The sequence below is a fragment of the Lipotes vexillifer genome, unplaced genomic scaffold, assembly GCF_000442215.2.
Source record: "Lipotes vexillifer unplaced genomic scaffold, Lipotes_vexillifer_v1.1 scaffold76, whole genome shotgun sequence".
NCBI lineage: Eukaryota > Metazoa > Chordata > Mammalia > Artiodactyla > Lipotidae > Lipotes > Lipotes vexillifer.
The window spans coordinates 2,049,703-2,071,649 of NW_006773751.1; the positions used below are offsets into that span (position 1 = coordinate 2,049,703).

General features: G+C 55.6%; 1 protein-coding gene across 1 annotated transcript in view; it reads right to left on the bottom strand.

Moving 5' to 3' along the window:
- Positions 1–496: 496 nt before the first annotated feature.
- QSOX1 (quiescin sulfhydryl oxidase 1) overlaps positions 497–21,947 on the bottom strand; it is a 41,826-nt gene continuing 20,375 nt past the window's right edge. The window contains 10 exon segments of the mRNA XM_007448533.1: positions 497–556; positions 1,195–1,263; positions 1,769–2,586; positions 4,618–4,797; positions 8,421–8,568; positions 9,551–9,673; positions 13,033–13,162; positions 15,442–15,576; positions 17,208–17,353; positions 20,011–20,101. Coding sequence (XP_007448595.1) covers positions 497–556; positions 1,195–1,263; positions 1,769–2,586; positions 4,618–4,797; positions 8,421–8,568; positions 9,551–9,673; positions 13,033–13,162; positions 15,442–15,576; positions 17,208–17,353; positions 20,011–20,101 — 1,900 coding nt within the window.

The following is a 21,947-nucleotide window of genomic DNA, read 5'->3' on the forward strand; positions in this document are numbered from 1 at the left end:
TGGAGGGGGTAGGTGGGTGACTAGAGCAAGGACACAGAGAGGAAACTCTTGGACAGACAGGAGGCCTGCAGAGAGGCTCCGGGCTGCAATCCACCCGAGGAGCCAGGCAGCTAAGGAGCTGACACAGGGCTAACACAAGCAGGGAAGCGGGGGGTCGACCTGCCTGCCCCCCTCCACCCTCCCCACCCAGCTGCCCTAGCAGAGGGAGCGTGCTTGGCACCCCACCTGCTCCACCCAGGGCCGAGGCCATCTGAGCAGAGCGAAGATGTCCAAGAGAAAACCCCAAATCGGATTGAGGCTCCTGCTCTCCCTTAATGAGGTCCATTATCAGCTGTTCTGATCCCTGTAGAACCCAGCAGGCCGGATTAGGGGCGGGCTCTCCAATCTGGCTGACTCCTCCCTGCTGAGCAGGCAGCCCAGGCTGGCTCTGGAAAACAAGCCCTCTCTCCTCCCTCCAAGGAGAGCTGGAGATGTAGGCCGCCTGCCTGAGGAGGGGTCAGGCGGGCGCAGGCCAAGTTTCCTGGAGCAGAACTGAGAGCACCGGGGCAGGTGCTCCCTGGGAGGGCGGGGGAGCAGGGCGGGGAGGCGGGACTGAGGGGCACAGAGAGCTCTGTGGACAGTGGGGGAGGGCCCCATCCAGGAGACAGGGGCTATGACAAGGGCGCTCTGACCCCCCGGGAGCTGGCTGCATCCCAGGTCAGGCTGGGTTTTGCACGCTCTACCCAGACCCGGACACTAGTAGCAAGTTAAGGAACACACCAGCGCTTGCCTTAACAAAAATAATTTATTCCAGAGCCCCGTCGACCGTGGGGCAGAGTGGGGATCAAGCATGTGTACAGCGTCATCCTCCCCTCTGACCCTTTTAACCTCTACAGGATGGGAGGTGGACCCTTGAGAGGGACGACACTCCCCTCCCTCCACAGTAAAGATTAGCATCTATTTTGGAGATGAAAATCAACAAGAGACAAAAGACCCAGCTCCAAGAGGGGTGGAGCCCAATGCGGAGAAGTCAAAGCATGTTCAAAGCAAATGCTTCTCAGCCTCTCACAGCTAAGGTACTAGAGATCCCAACAGCCCTCCCTAACCCCCCGCCCCCAGCCCAGTACCATCACCACACCGATTCCAGCCTGTACCCTTCCTGTACCCAAGGTTTGGGAAGGAGCCGGCCAGAGGCCCTCCTCCCACAGACCTCACCTGGGAGACCAGCATGACTTCCAGAAGCTTCCGGAGCCCACCGTAAAGCCAAACCCCACCCAGGAGGGTCTGAGGGGCGGGAGGACGGGCAGGCACAGAGGGCCAGAGGCAGTCCTTCCTTCTCTGGTGCAAAGGGCTCTTCGTAGCAGGATGGACGGAGTCCCGGGATGTAGTAAGGAGTCCACTCCAGCCCCAGGGGACCCTCCTCTGGAGATGGGAAACCTTGGAGACTGCAGCCTCACTTGCCCCAGTTTAGGGCCAATACCAAGCGGGAATCACTGAAGCTTCAGGAAGAATGAGGCAGGACTTCAAACAAGCTGAAAAAGAGGAATTTGGTGCTGAGAGGCCCAGGACAGAGTCTCCCAACCCCACTGCCCAAGGCTGTCCTCCCCCTGTGCTGGCAGATGAACCTGGACCCTGTGCATGTCTTCCTGTCTATGGAACACCCCTTTCCAGAAGCCCCAGGGGCGTCTGCTGCAGCAACTGGTTTTCCTAGATTTTCCTGGACAAGGAACAAGGTGGGAGGGGTGGGGTGCAGGGGGCTGGAAGAGCCCATGGATGGCAGCTCCCTAACCTGTCCCCTCCCAAGTTGGACGGTTCGGGCTGCGGGGTGGCTGGCATAGCCCTTCAGGGCCCTCATCCTGGCCCGGAAGTAGGTGTACACAGCCAGCAGACCCGTGAAGGACACGGAGGAGAGCCCCACACAGAGGCTGATGTCCAGGTGGGACAAGTTCCCTTCCAGCACCTGCAGCCACTGGCTCTGGCCCTGCCAGGCCCCGGCCTCTGGCTCCCCGTCAGGGACGCTGGCCAGCTTCTTGGAGCTGCGGCCCACTCGCCTCAGCTCTGAAGGGCCTCTGGGGAGGTTCTTCCCAGCCAGGAATTCAGCCAACAACACGGCTCCTGTGTCTCGCCTGCTCAAGCGTTGCCGCCCTTTTGGCTGCTCCAACTTATCCCTCTGAAGTCCCGCTATGTGCTCAGGAGCTTCCTGGTCTGGTTCATCTCTGGCCATGCTGAGGCCAGCCTGTGTCTCCTGGGGGTGACTTGCCCCAGGTCCCTCTGCTGGAACATCTGGGATGGTGATTCCAGGGGACATTGTCCCTGGGCCCACCATGATCTCAGCCTTCTCAGGGCCCAGAGTAAAATTTCCGGTCGCCAGCTCCAGCTCCACCTGCCTTGCAGGGACTGCCATCCTCTATGCACCCCTCCGGGGGCCCAGGCCAGCCGAAGGAAGGTCTAGGACGATGTTGCTCGGGGAGAAGTGGGTCTTCAAGAAGTTGAGGGTGTTGCCCAGGTCCCACACGGGCGCACCCTGGAGTTCACTGTGGCAGGCGGAACAGAGCTCACGGGGTGGCCACTGCACCTTGGGGAACTGGGGGTCCTCGCTGGGGGCACCTGAGGAGGGAAGCACACACAGGCTGCCTGTGACACACTGGCCACCCAGAAGCCCAGACCGCATTATTCCATTCAGAATGCCAGCTCCCTCATCTGCAAAAAGGGGGCACTGCTGCCCTAGGAAGGGATGGGCACGAGAGAGGGCAGATGAAAGACCTAGCACAGAGCCTGGCCCACCGCAGAGCCCAACACTGGTGCCTCTCTGGGAGAGGACGTTCCTACCCTCCCCCGCCCCCAGAACTCCACAGCTTCCCTTCCGGTCACTTCCCCGTGTTAACCCACTGTCTCTCTTTGTCAACTTCACTGCTGGTTGGTACCCCTGGACCAGACATGAGAAAGCGCGAGAAGACTCAGAACGATCTGTCCTGCAGACTGGATGGTCCACTAGTGTGTGTCTTCTTTGCATTTTTCTAAAATCTCCCAGGTTTTATGCAAGTGAAGATACAGTCTTTTTGTAATCAAAGGGAAACTGTTTTTAAAGCAAGAGCTCAAGGCACATGGTAGTTACGAGGCATCTCCTTTACCCCCTGCGGCCCTCTCGGGTAGGTAGGAATTAGTGGAATTTCCTCCTCAGGTGGGCCCCAAGGGGTGGGGTGTGGGGAGGCCTGGGGGCCTGGATGGGGAAAAGGACACTCAGGAGAGAGTCAAGAAGTTGCCCTTCCCACCAGGCTACTGGGAGCCCAAGCAGGGCTGGCACTGTGGGCAGAGCCCCAGGCTGAGCCCCGGAGGGCCTGCCACCGGCCCCTCTTCCAGTGTCACCTGAGGAAGGGCAATCAGCCCATCTCTCTTGGAGGAGGCACCTCCCCTAAAGGGTTTGATAGGAAAAAAAAAAAGTTGCTGTGGCCAGAATGAAGAAGCGGCAGCAGTAAGTGATGTAAAAATCAGAATGATTATTTTGGGGAGGGAGCAACATGTAGGTTCCAAGGGTCCAGTGAGAAGTAACAGTGATCAGGCCTTGCAAAGTGAGCACTCCATTTGCACCTGCTCATTATTGTTACTAGTTGATCTGAAAGGACCCCTCTGGAGAGAGTAGGACACTGCCTTCCTTTCGGCCTTCCCTTCAGGGAGAGGCATGGGGTCCTGGCCCTCCAGCAGCAGCTGGGCCCCCAGAGAAGCCAGGAGCCTACAGATCCTGAGGCTGGAGGGTCAAATGAGCATCTGGTGGCAGGGGCAGACAGGGGCAGGGAGAGAAGGGGTGGGAGGAGAGACAGCACGTGTCTTCTTTTGAAGCCCACCAGGAGGCCCCAGGAGATGCAGACCAAGTGCAGCCGCCTGCACAGCCACCTGCTCCATGGGCTCCTTTGACCTTGGCCCAGCCCCAGGCCTCATCCCCCACCTCCCACCCCTGGGAGGTCTGTCCCAGCCAAACACACTTCCTCTCTCCCCACAGACAAGCCCAGGCTCCGTCCACAGGTGGCTCCCTCCCCACCCACCAGCTTCTGGTCACCCCTGGAGTTTAATGCTTTTGCCTGTTGGACTCATCTGACTCCTGTGCATGGGGAATAGAAAACACTGTAAATGAGGTATATTCAGAAGACAAGGCCTCCCCCGTGAGAATCGGTCCCTGGTTTTTCTAGGAAGGACCAGGATTTTCTCTTCAAGTATATTTTATCATTATACCCCTCCCAGGGCGGGGAGAGGCCCAGCTCTCTCCTCTCTGTTGGTTTGAGTAAGGGGCCAAGAGCCAGAAAGCAGGACATGTGAGGCAGGAAAGGGACCCCAACGGGCCAGAGGGAGGGGCCCTGGTGTGGGCGAGAGAGTAAGCAATGGCATCAGAAGACCAGGGTCTCACGGTGCCAAAGCCCGAGTTTTCTCATCTAGAAAATAGGTCTAACGATACGGACATATGTCAGCAGGGCTGGTAGAGCACGTGAAAGGGCTCTGGGTGCTGAGAAGCACCATGAAACACGGGGTGTAACCTAGAGGACAAAGAAGGTACCGACTCCTGCCTCTGTTCCCAGACTCCAAAGCTCCCCTGCCTCATCCTCCCTCTGCAGGTGACTCCAGCCTTGGAGGCAGGCCCTTCCTTACCTGCGAGGCGAGCGTTGACCTTGTTGTGGCTAGACCAGAACCAGAGGATGGAGCTGCTCAGATTCCCCACCTGGTGCACGGAGTCAGTGGCCATCTGCTCAAAGTGGCCAGCGCAGGCTTGGCAGCCAAAGAAGAAGCGAACGTAGCCCCGGATGGCCTGGAGGACCTCCTGGGCCTTGCCTACAGGGGAGAGGAGACTTCAGTCACAGGGGCCCTTCCGGCTGCCAGTCCCTGCTGGCTCCACCACTGTTCCCATCACAGGGACTCCGTGCTGGTCGCCTCTGCACGGGGAACACACACCCCAGCCCACCTGGTGAGGGGCCCAGGTCTCCCTGTCGACTTCACCTCCCAGGGGTCATGTTCGAGTTGACCCCGTGTCCTCCCAAACTCGTAAACCTCAGTCTCCCTTGTCTGCCTCTTATCCAGGCCCTCATCACTTACGGACACTCAGGATAAAGTCCAAACGCATTGTCAGGACACTCAGGCTCTTAGAGACGTGGCTGGAGAGGAGGGCAGGGGCCAGAGGGCCCATCACCCATCCCGTGGGCCCCCCTACTCTGCCCCTCCTGCTTTAGGCTTCCTGTTCCAACTCGCTCCCCATCGTGCCATGCTGCATTCAGAGCCCATCCCGATCTGGCCCCGAACGCTCCCTAATTTGTCTCCATTTCTCCCCGGCCCCCTCACTTCCTCCCACTGGGCTCTCTGGCCTGGCAACAGCACAGGCTCTGAATACCCACCCTCTTCTTGCTCTGACACAGGCTCCTCCCTGAAGATACCACTGCTCCCCCAAACCCGCCCCCCTTAAACCCCTCTGTCTTCCACTCAGGGCTGGAGGTGGCGGAGGTACCCTCCCTGCTGTCGGTTGCTTCCAAACTCTCTCTCCTTCCTGCTGCGATCCCCCCAGCCCTTTAAAAGCTCCATCTCCGAGTCTGACCCCTCCATCCACTGGGACTCAGCACGCTGCTCTCTGTCCCACTCACCGCCCCTGCCCGTGCCCTTGGTTCTGGTGACGTCAGTGCCCACGCCAAGCTGTGCCTTGCCTCTCACCTCCTCAGCCCCCTCAGCTCCTGCTTCCACCCACATCACCCACTCACCACCTGCCCTGCAGCTATCCTTGCCTCCTCTGCCTGGCTCATGCTCTGGACCTCACCCCTCTCGCCTCTTCCAAGATTTCACTCCTGCGAATATTTTCTTGTGTTATGGCATCATCAATTTCTCCCTTGTATGGGCTTCTTCCGACAAGAAAAAGGAACTACAACGAAGAAACCCCTTCTCTGACCCCAGTCACACCCCAGTCACTCCCCCATTACCTCCAATTTCTTCCCGGCTCCTCTCTCTTCAGCCCAACCCAACCAGGCCTTTCTCTCCACTAATCCACTGACGCAGCTCTCGCCAGTGAGGTCCTCGCCTCACACCACCTCCCCACTCGGCTGACTGTGTCCTCGCCCTTGAAACTCTTTATGTTGGGGGACCTCTTGAAATTGCAATGGCCACTCCTTCTTAGTCTCCTTTGTTGGCCCCTGCTCCCCCAGCAGAGGTCTGGATGCTGAATGCCCCAGAGCTCAGGCCTCAGCACTCTTCTCTGCCCACCCACTAATGGGCTCCTCCAGTCCTGAGGCCTTAACTACCGTCTGTATGCTAATGACCACAAGATTTGTATCTCTATCCTAGACCTCCCCCCAGAACTGCAGACTCAACTGTCTACATCTCCATTCAGAGATCCAACAGGCACAGACCACTAAGTGTACCCTCCCCCATCTACTCCCTCCCCACCCTGAGCCTTCCCATTTCTCGGCTCACAGGACCATCAACTACCTGACGTTCAGGCCCAACAAGTCCAAGGTCCGACCAAAGTCCTTGGTCCTGCATAGTCTTCATCCAACCTGTCACTGAGTCCTATCAGCTCTACCTTTAAAATATTCCCAAACCTGCCCACTTCTTCCACGTGCACACCTACAGCTCTAGTCTAGGCCACCACCACCTCTCCTGGACAAGTTCCACAACTTCCTAATTGGCTGCTCTGCCGCCCCCTTGCCCTGCTGTAGCCCACCCTCCACCCAGTAATCGCTCTAAAGCACCCATCGTGTGCAATCACTCCCCTGCTTAAGGTCCCTATAAGATTCTCACAATGCAGAGACTGAAATCTCCCTCCCTCCCTCACCAGGACCTCCAAGCCCACCTCCTCTCCTGCTTTCCCCACTCCCAGGCTCTGCCACACTGGCCGCCTTTTGGTGCTGCACACACACCAGACTTGTTCCCTGCACTTACTGGTCCTTGACCTGTGTTATGGGCTGAACTGTGTCCTCTAAAATTCTTATGTTGAAGTCCTAGCCCTGAGTCCTTCAGAATGTGACTGTATTTGGTTGGACACAGCGTTTGTAGAGAGGTGATTAAGTGAGAATGACGTCACTGGGGTACATCCTAATCCAGTATGACTGGTGTCCTTGTAAGAAGAGGAAATTGGACGTAGCCAGGAACACCCCCACTGAGGACCGTGGGAAGACCCAGGGAGAATATGGCCATCTACAAAACCAAGGGGAGGCCTCAGCAGAACCAACCCTGCCAACGTCTTCATCATGGACTTCCAGCCTCCAGAACTGTAAGAAGACACGTTTCTGTTGTTTAAGCCACCCAGTGTGTAGCACCTTGTTATGGCAGCCTGAGCAGACAGCCCGGGAGGCTCTCATCCCAGATGTCCCACCGCTGCTTCCCTCTTACCAATCAGGTCTCAGCACAGGGGACCCTCCTCCGAGAAGCCTCCCCCAGCCAGACACCCTGTCTAAACACAGCATCCCCTCCCCAGCCCCCCTCCCCCACCGCTTGGCTCTGTCTTCTTCACCGACTCACCATCACACCTGAAATGATCTGTGTGTTTACTGTCTGTCTCCTGCCACTGGACTACTGTCCCCTTGAGGCAGGGACGTCTCGCTGTATGCACTGCTGTACCCCACCCCTAGAGCAGGGCCCGGCTCTTTGGAGACGCTCCGTGAATCCAGGCTGACAGACTGGCTGGCTGTCCTCACACCCGGCAGCTCCCCCTGTTCCCTCTGTCTCTGCGCAGGCCGTCTGTCTCCTCTGTCGGGGACTCCCGTCCATCATTCCCCCTCACTCACCTCCTCCCACCCTTCCCGATGGCGTGGAGCGTTCCCTCTCTTCCACCCGCACATCCTGCTCTCCCCCTGGGCCCTGGCAGGCTGCACGGCAGCCCTGTGCCCACCTGTCTCACAGTCCACTGGGAGCAGGGACTGCCTCTTCCTCCTTTGTATCCTCCAGGCTGGGCCAGGGCCTGGCGTCAGCCTAGTCCCTCCGTGAGCTAGATGCCCACCCGTTCAGCGGCTGTGTGCAGCTGTGGGGCAGTGTGGGTCGTGGAGAGCAGCTGCACGGTTTGGGGATGAAACAGGCCAAAGGGGGAAAAGTACTCCCCCAGGTTCCCCTAGAAAATGATTTTTCAGTGGGAAGTGCAGGATAATTGTTCAGAGTCTACGGTATCAGCCGCATAAACTGTGAAACAGACATAGTTCTTTTCTTTATGGGAGTATAAAAAATAGAACCAGAACTCTCTCGGGAAGACTAAAAATAAATCAGGCTTATGGCTACAAGAAAGCCAGGGAGCAGCCTCACGCCCGTTTGTGGGGCACCACCTAGGAGGCAGCGGGCAGGACTGAGTGGCTACTCCAGGCCTGCTGCTTGTGTGTGGCCAGCTGCAAAGGCGGACTCCCCTAAATTCAGGCCTGCAGCAGGGAGCCAGCGGAGGGCAGGACAGGGCCGGCCGAGGTACCAGGGGTGCACAGGCCCAGACTCACCTGTTTCTTGTGAGTGGTCTACATTTTGCCGAGCTGCCTCCACGGTCAGGAAGTGGAAGACGACCCACAGGGAGCAGGGAAAGCCGCGGAAATGCGGCTGACTCCCTTGGCAGCCTACCCAGTTCACCTTGTCGGCAATCAGAGCGCCCTAAGGGACACATACAAGCATGAATGCATATGTGGAGAAGAAAAAGGAGCTGGCGTGGGAAGTGGGGAGGGCAACTTGCAGAAGACTCCAGGTCAGCACAGAGCCCCAGAACAAATGGTCCCTTCCTCAGTTTATCACCTTGAAGGTGGCATTTCCCGTCCACTGGCGACACCCGTCAAAGGAGCAGTAGGTCTGAGAACCCGTGACACAGACCGGGTCACATCGTTACTCTAGCCTTAGCCTCCCCTCTGTAGAACGAGGGGGGGTCATCTCTAAGGTCCAGTCAAGCTTTGACACCCCACATGTCTGTGAGGTTCTGCACCTCTCCTGGTTAACGTGCCCACCTTTGTGAGAGCAGGAGCCCAGAAAGCTGCCCCTGGACAGAATCGTTGCTGAGGAGCACAGCATGCCGCGGAGCAACAGAGGGCTGGAATTAAAAGCTCTGGTGGCGCAGTGGTTGAGAGTCCGCCTGCCAATGCGGGGGACGCGGGTTCGTGCCCCGGTCCGGGAAGATCCCACATGCCGCGGAGCGGCTGGGCCCGTGAGCCATGGCCGCTGGGCCTGCGCGTCCGGAGCCTGTGCTCCGCAACAGGAGAGGCCACAGCAGTGAGAGGCCCACGTACCGCAGAAAAAAACAAAAAGCTCTCTCACCACCGGGGTCTCACAACTGGTTCTAAATCCCAGCCCAACCACTTACAGGTTGTATGATCTCAGGCAACTTACTTGACCTCTGTTTCTTCATCTGCTAAATGGGGATAATATCTGCCTTCCACTCATGCTGTGAGGATTAAATGAGGTCTGTACACAGAGGGCTCAATAAACAGCAGTTTACTCGCTCCTAATGGGAGGACCCGACCACAATCACTGCCTCCTTCCTGAGTGCAGGTCGGTGACAGAGGTCAGAGGTGACAGGGTGAAGCCCTTCCACTCCCACAGATACCAAGCATGAGGTGGAGACCCTCCTTAGCCCTCCCACACTCACCTCCTTCCTGCTGTCCAGGGCAGTTTTAAAGAAACCATAGGGAATTTTCTTTCTCTGCTGCTTCTTGAGCCAGTCGTTCATGGAATGCAGGAAGTTCTGGACCGGGGGCTGGCCAGGGAAGTACTAGGGGAGCGATAAGGGGAGCGTGAGAAATAATTCCCCCAGAGTTCCGCAGGCCTGGGGAAGGCCGGGGGCCAGGCTGAAGTGGGCCGGGGCAGCTTTTTAGAACGTTCCAAGACCACCGGGAAAACATCCTGCCTAACACCCACATGTGGGTTCCTCACTACCTTTGCTCTGGGGCACCTGCGAAAGCGAGGGGGAGGGATGGGCAGAGGCCCTCAGTGGGACCAGGCCCTCAAGGCCGCCCCCTCTCCAGGCTGCAGGCTCCAGTTCTGACCCGACCACACGCTCACTGGGCGGAAGGCTGAGCACCTTCCTGTGTCGCTGCCCAGGGCTGCTGGGACCCCTGGGCCACACGGGCCTCTGTTCAGCTCATCTTCTGATAGAGCAGCTGACTGGCTAACTGACCAGCTGGGTGAGGCTGGCAAATGGCCTTTCATTTGTATTCCACGGGCTGCCAATGGGGACAAGGCAGTGCAGGGGCTTGAGCCGAGATCCAAATCTTGATGGGAACTCCCAACAGTCTCTGAGGAGCATGAAAAGCCACTCTGACAATAAGTCAACTCAAATCGGATTAGTATCAGCACTTTAAAACCACAAGGACTCCAGGGACGAGGATGGATGCCTGTGTGCGCACACCGCACGCACAAACACACCCGGGGTCGGGGGAGGAGGGAGAGAGAGGGCTGCAGTAGCAGAGCAGGTCAGATTAACCACGAAGGGGCAGGTCGAGAGGGCAACACAGGAGGAAAAACAGCAAAGAAAAGCATTTGTGGGAAGAAGGGTGCTGGAGACAGGAATGATCCCTAAACGGAAAAACCTGCCAAGGGACCCAGTCCTCTGAGAAAGTCATGGCGTATTCTTATCTCCAGGCTGGACACTGTCCCCCAGCAGGAGAAGTGGCCGGAAAGAATCCTGTGCCTTGACGGCGCTCCCTCTTGGTCAGCTCACACAGGCCTCTGGGCTCTCAACACAAATTTACAGCTTCAAGTCAGCGCTTCTCACTGACCTTCACCCATCGTCCTGATTTGGAAGGATGACGCCCTCTAAGGCCACGGTGTCAGGAGGAAGGATGAATTAAGGGGCTCTGGACTACAGGGAGTCACCCTGCGCCGGGAGCAGGGAAACCCTGGTGACCACACGCCACCCAGTGGCCAGTCCTGCCAGCCGCTTCCGTGAGGGAGCAGGGAGATGCCGGGCTGGGCCGCAGGGCAGTGCCTCCCGACTGGCCATACTCACAGTTGACAGGTCCCTAAGGCTGAGCAGGCAGAGTGAGCTCTACTCACTCAGCCTTTCAGTGCTCTCCGCACATAGTACATAAGGGTGTGGGTTAGACGAAACGTAGGCACAGATCTCAGCTCAGCCACTCACTAGCTGGAGGACCTTGGACAAGGTGCTTTACCCCTCTGGGCCTCCGTTCCCCTCTCTGTGATGGAATAATGCTAGTACCCACCCCGTGGAGTCTGTTCTGAGAAATGCAGATAAGCTAAAACACAAAGGAGTACCTTGCAGAGTCTGACACCTTGTCAGAGCTCAAGAAAGGGTAGCTGCTACTATTATTGCTACTCAGGATAAAGCTACCCAGGCAAGGGTAGGGCCAGAATACTCCGGAGTCTCCAGGGGCTGTGCTGCACAGCAGATGCCCCTGAGCCCGTGCCCCTCAGCCCTCCACTTTCCTCTCTGAGGGCCCTGGCTTCTGGCAGGGAGGACTCCTTCACCCCAAACTCAGTTCCAGCATTGCTGAGGGCAGAAGCTCGGCGGGCACCACTGAGAGGGTGCTGCTTAAGCCTCTGCCCTGCTCGGGCATTTCCCGGGTCTCATTCTCTTCCCTCACACTGGCTGCACCGGTCCCACTGGGAGCCAAACCCAAACCAGCTTTGAGTCCAGCTGAGAGATGCAAGCAGCACACAATAAACAATTCCGCTGCGATGAGTTCTTCAGAGTGGATTGGACTGGGGGGGTAAGGGGACCCCTCTCTGCTTCCTGGGGCCCCGCCTCACGTGTCAGGCAGGAAGACAGCACACAGAACTACGCGAGGACTTTTCCCCTCTGCTCCTCTGGGTCAGCCACCCTGGGCTTCAGCAACGTGAGGACCAAGCGGCTCACAAGCCCTCTGAGGAAAGGCTCTATTATCAGACTGGGCTGAAGAACAGGGGCCCAGTCTGCATGGAACATCTGAGAGGGGCTGAAAGCTGTCTTGCCTTAGACTGGAACAGCACTGTGACAAGCACTTGCCACCTCACAGGGTCCTCGGTGTAACCACAGATGCCCGTCACTAAGCCAAGTGGACCAGAAGGCCAGGACTGGTGGGGAGGGAAGACGGACCAGGCTGGCGGCAGTTCCCGAGGGAGAGGCGCAGACCACCCCCAGAGGTAGTCCCAGCTGCCGCAGACCTGTGCCAGAAGGAGGGGCTCAGACCTGGCTCCCGGGGGCCGGGGGTGGCTGATTCAGCAGTCAGCCTCTGAGGGGGACCAGAGCCCGCACCTGACTCAGCAAGTCCTCGGCAGCCAGAGCCTCGGGATTTAAGTAGGGCAGCACTGGCAGTGGACCTACAGCTGCAGAGAAGGATGCAGGGAGGGAGGGAGGAGGCGGCAGGTGCAGAGGAAAGAGGCAGTCCACATCTCACCTTGAGAGATGAGCAAGGAGCGTGGCAGAGAAGGGGTACAGGCTCTAAAGCTGGGACCCCAGTTCAAATCCTGGCCACGACACCACCAAACAGGAGGCCTAAGGCACATCACTTGAGCGACCTGTACTTCTTAAATGGGGGTGGCACCCGCCACCCTGCGGTGAGATTTAAGAGGATTACATGCCTGACACACGTCAGGTCCTCAGTAAGGAGGAGCTACACTTGGAGGAGTAGCCATGCTGGCAGGAAACTACAAAGGAATAAGGAAGGCACAGCTAAGGCCAGGGAGCTGCGTCAGACTTTGGCCAGAGTCTGGGAGGGAAAAGAGGAGATTCAGAAAAGCCTTCTTTCCTTCACTGGGGTCCGCGGGTCCTGCTTTCCCAGTGACCGCGGCAGGGAGTGAGAGGCCGCACTCCAGGCTTGGCCTGAGGTAGAGGACTCAGGCAGGCAGAGCCAGCTGGGAATATCCCCAGGGCATCAGGCCCTGGGTCCCAGCCACCCCCCTGCACAGGGCGGGGTGGGGGAAGGGGGTTGTCCCTGGTGGTACGGGGCTGACGGGAGAAGGGTGCAGACCGCAGGGCAGCAGCCCATGGTAGACTGGGACAGCCGCGGGTCCAGGTGTCCAGCCCGACCACGAGCTCCTGAGGGAGGGCTGGCCTGGCGCCTGCTTCAGGGATGTGCACTGATCCCGTGTGGTGTGGGGCTGCTGCACAAGGGAGGGCAGGGCCCTGCTCACCTGGGCCAGCACCGCCATGAACTTTTTCAGGGCCACCAGGCGCTGCCCCTCCAGGACAGAGAACTTGGACACTTCTACCTGGAGGATGTAGAGCAGTGCAGATTCCAGGTCAGCCATGTAGATCTTGGAGCTAAGGACCCAGAAGGAGCCAGAGAGAGAAAAGGGTATTAACCATGGGGCAGGGGCTGGGCAGAAGCACCCAGGGCCAAAGGGAGAGAAGAGGAGGCACTACTGATGGTCACAGAGTCCTGTGAGTTAGCACTTGGGGTTGGGGAGGGAAGGACTGGGAGTTTGGGGTTAAAAGATGCAAACTATTACACATCGGATGGATAAACAACAAGGTCCTACTGCATAGCAGAGGGAGCTATATTCAATATCCTGTGATAGACCATAATGCAAAAGAATGTCTGTCTGTGTAGAAATGAGTCACTCTGCTGTACAGCAGAGATTGGCACAGCACTGTAAATCAACTAGACTTCAGTAAAAAAATAAAATAAAATAAGTAAGTTAGCACTTGGCTCTGCCAGTGACTACCTGTGTTATCTTGGGCAAATTACTTAACTTCTCTGAGCCTCAATTCCTTACCTGTAAGATGGGGATAGTAATAACTTGCTCACAGGCAGGTTGCTGAGAGGATTAAACAAAAGCACAAATGTAAAACTCTCAGCACCTCCTGGCACAGAGTAGGGTTCCCCCTCTGCAGGTCCAGGGCCAGCCTCTCCCATCACTCACTAAAGGTGTTTTTATCAGGCCACTAGTAGAAGGTTGAGCTTCATTCTCTGTTCTGAACAAAGATCCCTAGGGACAGACAAGTGGACCAACAGGGGCACACCCACACAACATGGCTCGAGAAGTTGGGTGCTCTTTGAAAGACCAAGGGTTTGGCTGCCCGCCAAGGCTGAGAATGGGGCTGGGGAGAAGGGGAAGTGGGGTTTACATTTATTTTGGCTGACGTCCTTGCAGCCGCCAGACCCTGGGCACCAGGGCTCCATCTTGCATCTCTCGGGCTGACCGCAGCCCTGGGGGAAGGGCTGCAGGCTCCAAGCTGGCTGCTCCAGCCTGTGCCCATCACGCTCTTGTGAGATCTGGGCTCAGGGTCCTGAGGGAAGGGCTGCTTCTCTACCCCTGCCTCCTGACTCCTAGATTCTTGCCTCCTTCTATGGTGGCCTAGCTCTGGGAGCTTGGGCAACTCAACCCTCTGAGCCTCTCCGGCCTCAGTGATCTCACCTGTAAAATGGACTCCTGCCCCACCTGCCCCCTGAGGTGGTGGGGAGCCAACAAGGTCAGCTGATGGGGTGAGCACTGTGGCCACCTGCGCTTTACCCTCGTGCCAAGGTCCCCTCCCTCTGCTCCACTTCCATGTCCTGGGGCCTCAGTTTACCTCTCCGTTCCTGTGTTCTGCCTCAAGGAGTGGCCCCCTGACTAGAGGAGACAATGGACAGAAGTGCCCAGCAGAGCCTGGCACATAAGACTAGAAGTGTCAGCCATAATAGCAATTTGAATGATCTGAATAATCATAATTTGAATGATTATAATGAACATACCCACCTCTTACTTTCTCTTTCCTTCCCACCTGATTTACTACAAACCTCTCCACTAGCACTTTCCACCCTTAAGAGTCTCTCATGTTGGGATGCAAAATCCTTCCCGAAATCCAGTGACCCTGCCCCCAGTTCTCTCGTGCAGCCCCCTTGTGGAAGCCGCTCTCTGGACTCAGCTCTGAGCTGCCTGGTCAGCCATTTCCACATGGTACCATGCTGGGGGCCAGAGCAAGAGGTCTACGGCCCCACCTCCCTGCCCAACAAGCAGAAATTCTACCACCAGGGCACAGCCAAGGAGCCTCAGAGAGAACAGTTACCTCGTGCTTACAACTGTGCACGATGACACTGGCTATCGTGAAAAGTAGTGAACTTCCTGACACCAGAGGCATTCAAGTGAGGTCGGGTGCCTTCCTAGAAGGGATGCTGCGAAGGGACTGTAAACTCTGGGCAGGGCTTGCATCTGCCCTGCACAATCGGTATTTATGGTGCCTAGCACATAGCAGGTACTCAAAAATCTGTGCTGAAGAAATAACTGCTTGGGTGGGAAGTTGTTTTGGAGGCTGCACATTATCCTTCCAAGCTGATTCTACTTGGTCTTGAATAGAGTTAAGCTTAAGGAATGTGGGCATCGGAAAGTATGCGTTCCATCATGAAGAATACAGTCAGCAGACGCTGCAGCCTCCGCACATTTAAGACTCTCCTGTGCGTGGCCAGCGGCCGGGGGCCCCCACAGGCCAAGGCCAGCCCTCGGGGGGTCTGGGCTCAGTATGACACGTGCCAAGCTTGTGACAAGGAACAGAGTAGTGTGGAAGGATTAGAAGAGAGGGTGGGGAAGGGAAAGGAAGAGGAGGCCCGGGCGTGGCCTTACGGATCTGCAACTTTCCACACGGTAGGGGCTATGGGTCTAGAGGTGTCCGGCGCAGCCGTGGTGTTGACAGGCTCACTGGTGTCCCTGGCGAACCTCCGCAGGTACATGGTGTAGAAGAACCTGGATTCCATAAGCCTGTGAGGGAAGGGAGCCATGCGGGAAAGCAGTGAGCACGGAGGAACAAAACCCCAGAGCTAACTCGCGGCAGGAGAGGAGGCGGGTGGCTCACCTGACAGGAATGTTTATTCAGAAATATTTGAACCTGGTTCGGTCTTATCCTCAGTGAGGTAAAACTTGGGGTAGCTCTGCCTCAGGTTAACCTTTATATTCACTGCTCATGCTGTGGAAAGCCTCTCTGACACCAGTCTGAAGTCAAAATCCCACCTGGAAAAGCGGCTGGGCCCGTGAATTCCTCAACCTGCCTCGGAGAGGTGGGGAGACAGGGCACCTTCGGGGGCAGGAGGGCCCTCTGGGGACAGCGCTCCTTCTGGCCACGGACCGGACGGTGGGTTTGACGACCCTCCCCAGAGACCAAAGCTACAAAGTGGCACGTGGCCTCAAGGAAGCTCACAAGCTTGCTCCAAGGTACCAGAGGTGACACTACTCCCCAGGGAGGTCAAGGGAGTTTGATACATGATTTTTAAAAAATAGCAGCAATGACCCCAAACCACGAAATTTCTGACAATCCTTTTGATTTCTCTCTCTCGTCTCATAAAGAGGAGTCCTCGAGGGCAGGTGGCGCCTCCTGGTCAAGGGCCCTGGAGGGAGGGATGTGAAGACCAGCAGCGTGACGGGACACCCCAGGGGACCTGGCACTGGGAAGCACTGCTTTCCACTCCACTGTCCCGGCCCAATGTTTACGGACGAGCAGGTGGCTCAGAAGCAGCGTCGTCACAAACAATTTTCCCCTCCGCCAGCTCCAAGAGAGGAAACAATGCCTCCGCTCCCCACCAGGACCGGCACTTCCTGCCCCTCCCTGTCCCCGCGGCCATCGTCCTGCCCACCCACCCCGCCTCCCCCTGCCAGCGCTCTCTGATGAGGCCTGGCCCAGTGCTGCCAGGTGACTGGGGCCGGGTGAGGGCGAGTGGCCGCGCTGCCCAGCCCTGGTGCAGGAGGATACTAATGGCCCTGAGGAGTGGCTCACTGGACATCTCAGGCCAGCCTTGGTCTCCCTGGCCCTCGCACTCCTGCCTGCAGGGCCGGGTGGACATCAATCATCTGCCCAGGGAGGGCACTGAGGCACCATCTGGCACCATTCAGCAGCGGGAGCCTGACAGAGGGGCTATGGCTGGCCTGATTGTTCTCTCTTGGCATTTCGGAACTGGCTATTGTCTGACTCCTGATGAACTTTTCTGCAATTAGAAAACCAAACGGAGGGAGGGTCAGGCGTAGCTGAGTGCGTGCCAGGCACTTGCAGACTGCCAATGAGTCTGTCTGTGGAGAGAGGAGGATGGGGAATAGGGCCAGGGCCGCGGTGGGGATGGGGCAGAAGCGCCAACGCTGGGTGTTGAGTGCGCCGGGGACCTGAGGCTGAACTGCTGAGATGGGGGCAGCGTTCTGGGCCCAGACTCCTGGCTGTAGCATGCCCACCACCCCACCCACCATAGGCAGATATCTGCTTCTCCTGCAGAGGGTGCCCATGGACTCCTCGGAAGACTCACAGGAGAAAGAACCTGTCAGCCCCTGTGAAAGGCTGGCAGCCTCTCGAGGCAGGAAGAAAGGAGGAGCGTGGGGAGAGGGGAGAGAGGGGACAGAGAGACACTCACACGGGGATCCGGAAGGAAGAGCCATTCCGAAACAGCAGGTAGCAAGATGGGAAGTCCGTGACACCAAACTCGTTCACCACGTCATGCCCCGTGTTCAGAACCCTGCGCACCGCTATGCCCCGGCACTGGGACAGGTCCAGAGTCACCTGCAGAGACAGTGAGACACTTGGCGGTGGGTAGGCCAAGCCACTGGACAGAGGGAAGGCCTGAGCAGGCGCCTGGGTGGCAGCTGTGCTCTACCCAGACTCAAAACCTTTCCAAGAGTAGACTATCGTGACGAGTGAGAGTCTTCTGCCGCCAACCACATCTGCCCCGCTCTAAGGAGTGCAAATGCTGCCTGCTTGGAACGGTGTGGACCACACATCTTGAATCCTTGAGAACAGTCCCAATTTGGTGTAATTTTCTTTCCAATGAGAACAATTTGTAAAAGGCATAAAAAGATGTGGTTTTCAAAAACACACATGCACCCCAATGTTCACTGCAGCACTATTTACAATAGCCAGGTCATGGAAGCAACCTAAATGCCCATCAACAGACGAATGGATAAAGAAGATGTGGTACATATACACAATGGAATATTACTCAGCCATAAGAGGAACGAAATTGGGTTATTTGTAGGGACGTGGATGGACCCAGAGACTGTCATACAGAGTGAAGTAAGTCAGAAAGAGAAAAACAAATATTGTATATTAACGCATATATGTGGAATCTAGAAAAATGGTGCAGATGAACCTGTTTGCAAGGCAGAAACAGAGACACAGATGTAGAGCATAAACATATGGACACCAAGGGGGGAAAGCGGAGGGTGGGCTGAACTGGGAGATTGGGATTGACATATATACACTAATATGTATAACACATAACTAATGAGAACCTGCTGTATAGCACAGGGAACTCTACTCAATGCTCTGTGGTGACCTCAATGGGAAGGAAATCCAAAAAGGAGGGGATTTATGTATACATACAGCTGATTCACTTCGTTGTACAGCAGAAACTAACACAACATTGTAAAGCAACTATACCCCAATAAAAAAAGTAAATTAAAAAAAATGTATGTATCTGATACTTGGAAGAAAATAAAAGTGGTTTCATTTTGTTCTGATATTTGTAAGACTTTCTGTCTATATTCCAAATCGGAAAAACATACTTAGATGTGACGATTTTATTTTTAGAAGGGATTAAGAAGGAGAAATATACTGTTAGGTAATATTTATTAAACAGGTATTATGTTCTGTATATAGATTGCTTCATTTAATCTTCAAAATAATACTTACTATGAAATAGGAACAACTACTAGGAGACCAAGCCAGGTGGTGCAGTATACCATGGCTGCTTGGGTTTAAATCCTGCCCCCACAGACTAAACCTCTCCCAGACTCAACTTCCTTACTTGCAAAATTGTAATAACAATACCCACCTCCAAGGGCTGTTAAGAAGACTGAATGGGTTAGTTTTATAAAAGTGCTTCGCTTCTAACAATGACTAGTAAATAGTTAATGTACGTAAGTATTTCTTTAAAAAAATAAAACTCCTATCGTATAGTAGACGCAAAAATCGAAGCTCAGCAGTGAAATCACGTGATCAGGTCACACATGTAGCAAGCGCCTGAGCTGGGCTGTAAATCCCAGATCGATGTGCCTCCAGAGCTGGGGCTCTTGGCCACTGTGCCCTCCTGACTCTCAAACTAACCATCCCTGGGCACCTCTGCATGGACACGGGATCAGTGCCCTTGGTTACTAGGGGAATGGAGGAGCGTAGGAAGAGCTGATTCCAATGAACATTTATCAATCACCTGTACAGGCATGACCCCAGGCCTGGAATGGGACTCCTTCAGCAAAGCTCCCTGCCCATCCCACCTCCATGCATCCCCTCTCGGGGCTGAGAGGTCTGGAGACAGCTCAGAGCGCTCAACTGTGCTTGGGGAGTTTCAGGAGGAAAACCATTCGGAGTCAACAGTGGTGTTTAATTTCATCCCCTCTCTCTCTATCTCCTTGCACTGCCTTGGAACTTCTCCCAGGCACCGACCCTGTCCCACCTCTGCATCTGGGAAAAGCCCAGTGGCCCGCGAAGTCCGTGAGGCAGCGGTGGAACGGCAGACTCTCTGCATCAGGCCGGGGATGGATCTTTATAAAGCACGTACTCTGTGCCAGTTACTCATCCAGGCTCTTCCTCTAAACCGCCTCACTTGACGCTCCCAAACACACTCTGAAAAAAGGTAACTGTCACCACTACAAAGGCAGGGAAACCGAAGCTCAAGGAAGTTGAGTAACGTGATCACAGACAGCACATAAGTGATGAAGTGGAGATTCCAACCCGCCTGATTCTGTTATCTGCTTCACCTGGGAAGGGACCCCGTTTCCTCAAGAGGGACTAGAGGCTCTCTGATGTTCCCTCCCCCCGCAGATTTTTTACTCCAATTCTTTGCGGGTGGGGTAGTGTGGAAATAACACAAGCTTTGGAGGCAGACAGACCTGGTTTAAAGTCCTGCTCTATCAATTCACTGGCTGTGTGATCTTCCACCTGTTATTTGACCATCTTCGTTAATTAGAAAGATCAGCAACTCCGTGTGTCAGCAATCTAGCGCAATGCTCAATAAAAACAGCAGGTGTTCTCATTCTCAGTTTCCACGAGGAAGATCCAAGCAGACATAAAGGCTTTAAACAGAAAGGTCCAGCTCCTACACTTCCCGTTTCCCCCAGCAGGGGTCAGGCCAGTGCTGGTCTAAGAAGTGCACAGGAACAGCCCTGCTCTTGGCTCTCTCCCAGCGGCTATGCAGGAGCTGTGGGACCCTGCAGGCAGCTCACCTCTCTACCCAGGTAGGAGTCTTCCCTTTCAAAGATCAGGGCCAGGTTATCTTCATCATTTCTTGCAAAGAATCCAGTAATCTCCTCCAGCCTGCAAGAGACAACGCTGGCAGTCACTCTCTCTGTGGTGGGAAGAAAGCAAAACTGCCGGCGACAGCAGACGTGGCTGAACCAGTACCGTGAGTGCGGCCACACACACCTCCTCCTCTGTTTGCACACAAGACTTCGAGGAAGTCTCTCCATGCCAGCCCTCCAGCGGGAGTAAACCAAACCCTGAGTCTCAAAAGATGCTCTCTGCCTATTACCGAAACCTGGTTCTTCACTTCACCCACCTATTTGGGTTGTTTTTTCAGAGTCAGGAGTGCGTACGGGCAGTCTAAGGAGGAGACCCGGGGAGGCACGCTTTGAGACCAGGTGTTTCTATGCTCTGGGTAAGGCCCAGGCTTAGAGAGCAGTTTTTATTGGTCCCCTAAGAAGCTGGTGTTTACTACCCATCAGACACAAGCCTTGATCTGTGCTAAGTCTCTACCCACTGGGAGACGTGCTTTTTCCACTCCTGGAGCAGGCATACAAAAGGAACTAAAGAATCAGAAAGTCCTGGGTACAGGAGATCTTAGAAGCTATCTAATCTTCTTTTAAGATTTTAACCTGCTTATTTTAATACAAGGAAACTAGGGCCCCAGGACGAAGGTGGAAATTAATAAGAAGGCAAATCTTATTATTCCCCCAAATCAAAGAATTAAGATACAAGCTGTTTTTAAAACGCAGAGTTTCAATAGAAAACAACTGCATGATACAAAAATGATCTGTTCCCTTATTTCAATTAAAAGCAGAACATCATCAGACATGTAACAGGAGACAACAGCATCTACTTTTGTCCCCAACCTGATGACCTATTTCCCTCCTCCGGATCCAATGATGTGGCAGTGGTTACCTCCAAACAGAAGGCGCAACATGGGGCCAGTGGAGCCCAGCCCAGCAACAGTACGAACGCCATGCCAGAGAGGTGGGGGCCAGAGTGTACCCCAGTGGGTGGATGGTCACTGACAGCCCCTGGGGTGGTAGCAGGTGGCCTCTCAGGCAACTTCCCCAGACCTCCCCAAGGCTGGCAGAAGAGCGAGCCCACAGACGGCCGACCATGTAACTCGCCCCCATCCCGTCCATTCCCACTCACACTTCTGGAAGAGGCAGCCCACCTTCCACCACAGGTCCCCGCCTCCTCCCTAAAGCTCTCTAGAAGGATCACTTTGAGAGAGGCTGGCAGGTTTACCTGGCTGGTTGCTTTTGAGATCTTCTGGGCTGAAAAGGCACCATGAGGGAGGGTGGGTGTAAGGAAGGGAGAGAGGCAGAGACACGATCATTGAGAAATGGAAGAAGGAACGAGGTGATTCCTGGAGAGATGGGGTCTGGCCGTGGAGCCCCAAACTAAGACCATATACTCAGTCCAGGGGCCCTCTGGGAGGAGGCCCTCTGCGAGGATGGAGAATTGGGAAAGATGATAAAAGAATCATTGTGAGTTGGATTCAACACCAACTGACACCTGGAAACACAGTCCCTCAGCAGGGCCTCAGCTTTCCAGACACCAGCAGACTTAGTGTGGGCGCCGAAGCCCCAGTGTTTGCCTCCTGAGGCCTTCTCAGCATCCAGAACCTTCACTGTGTTCTGTGGCTGGGCTCCCTCTAGCAGCCCCAGCTGGTACTTGGATTTGCTCCTTCTTGGCCCCTTAAGGTGGGCTTTCTCCTATCTGGAATTCTCGTCCAGAAGGGCAGGACCTCGTGTTTTCAATCTACCTGTCTCCTTCTGTGGGAGAGTTAGAGTGAGACACCGTGCACCTCATTATCCTGATTTCCTAGAATAGAGGCGATCCTGGAAGGCTGCCTGGCAGGTAGATAGATGTAGGACACCAGCCACCTGATGCTCTGCAGCCCAGGAAGGAG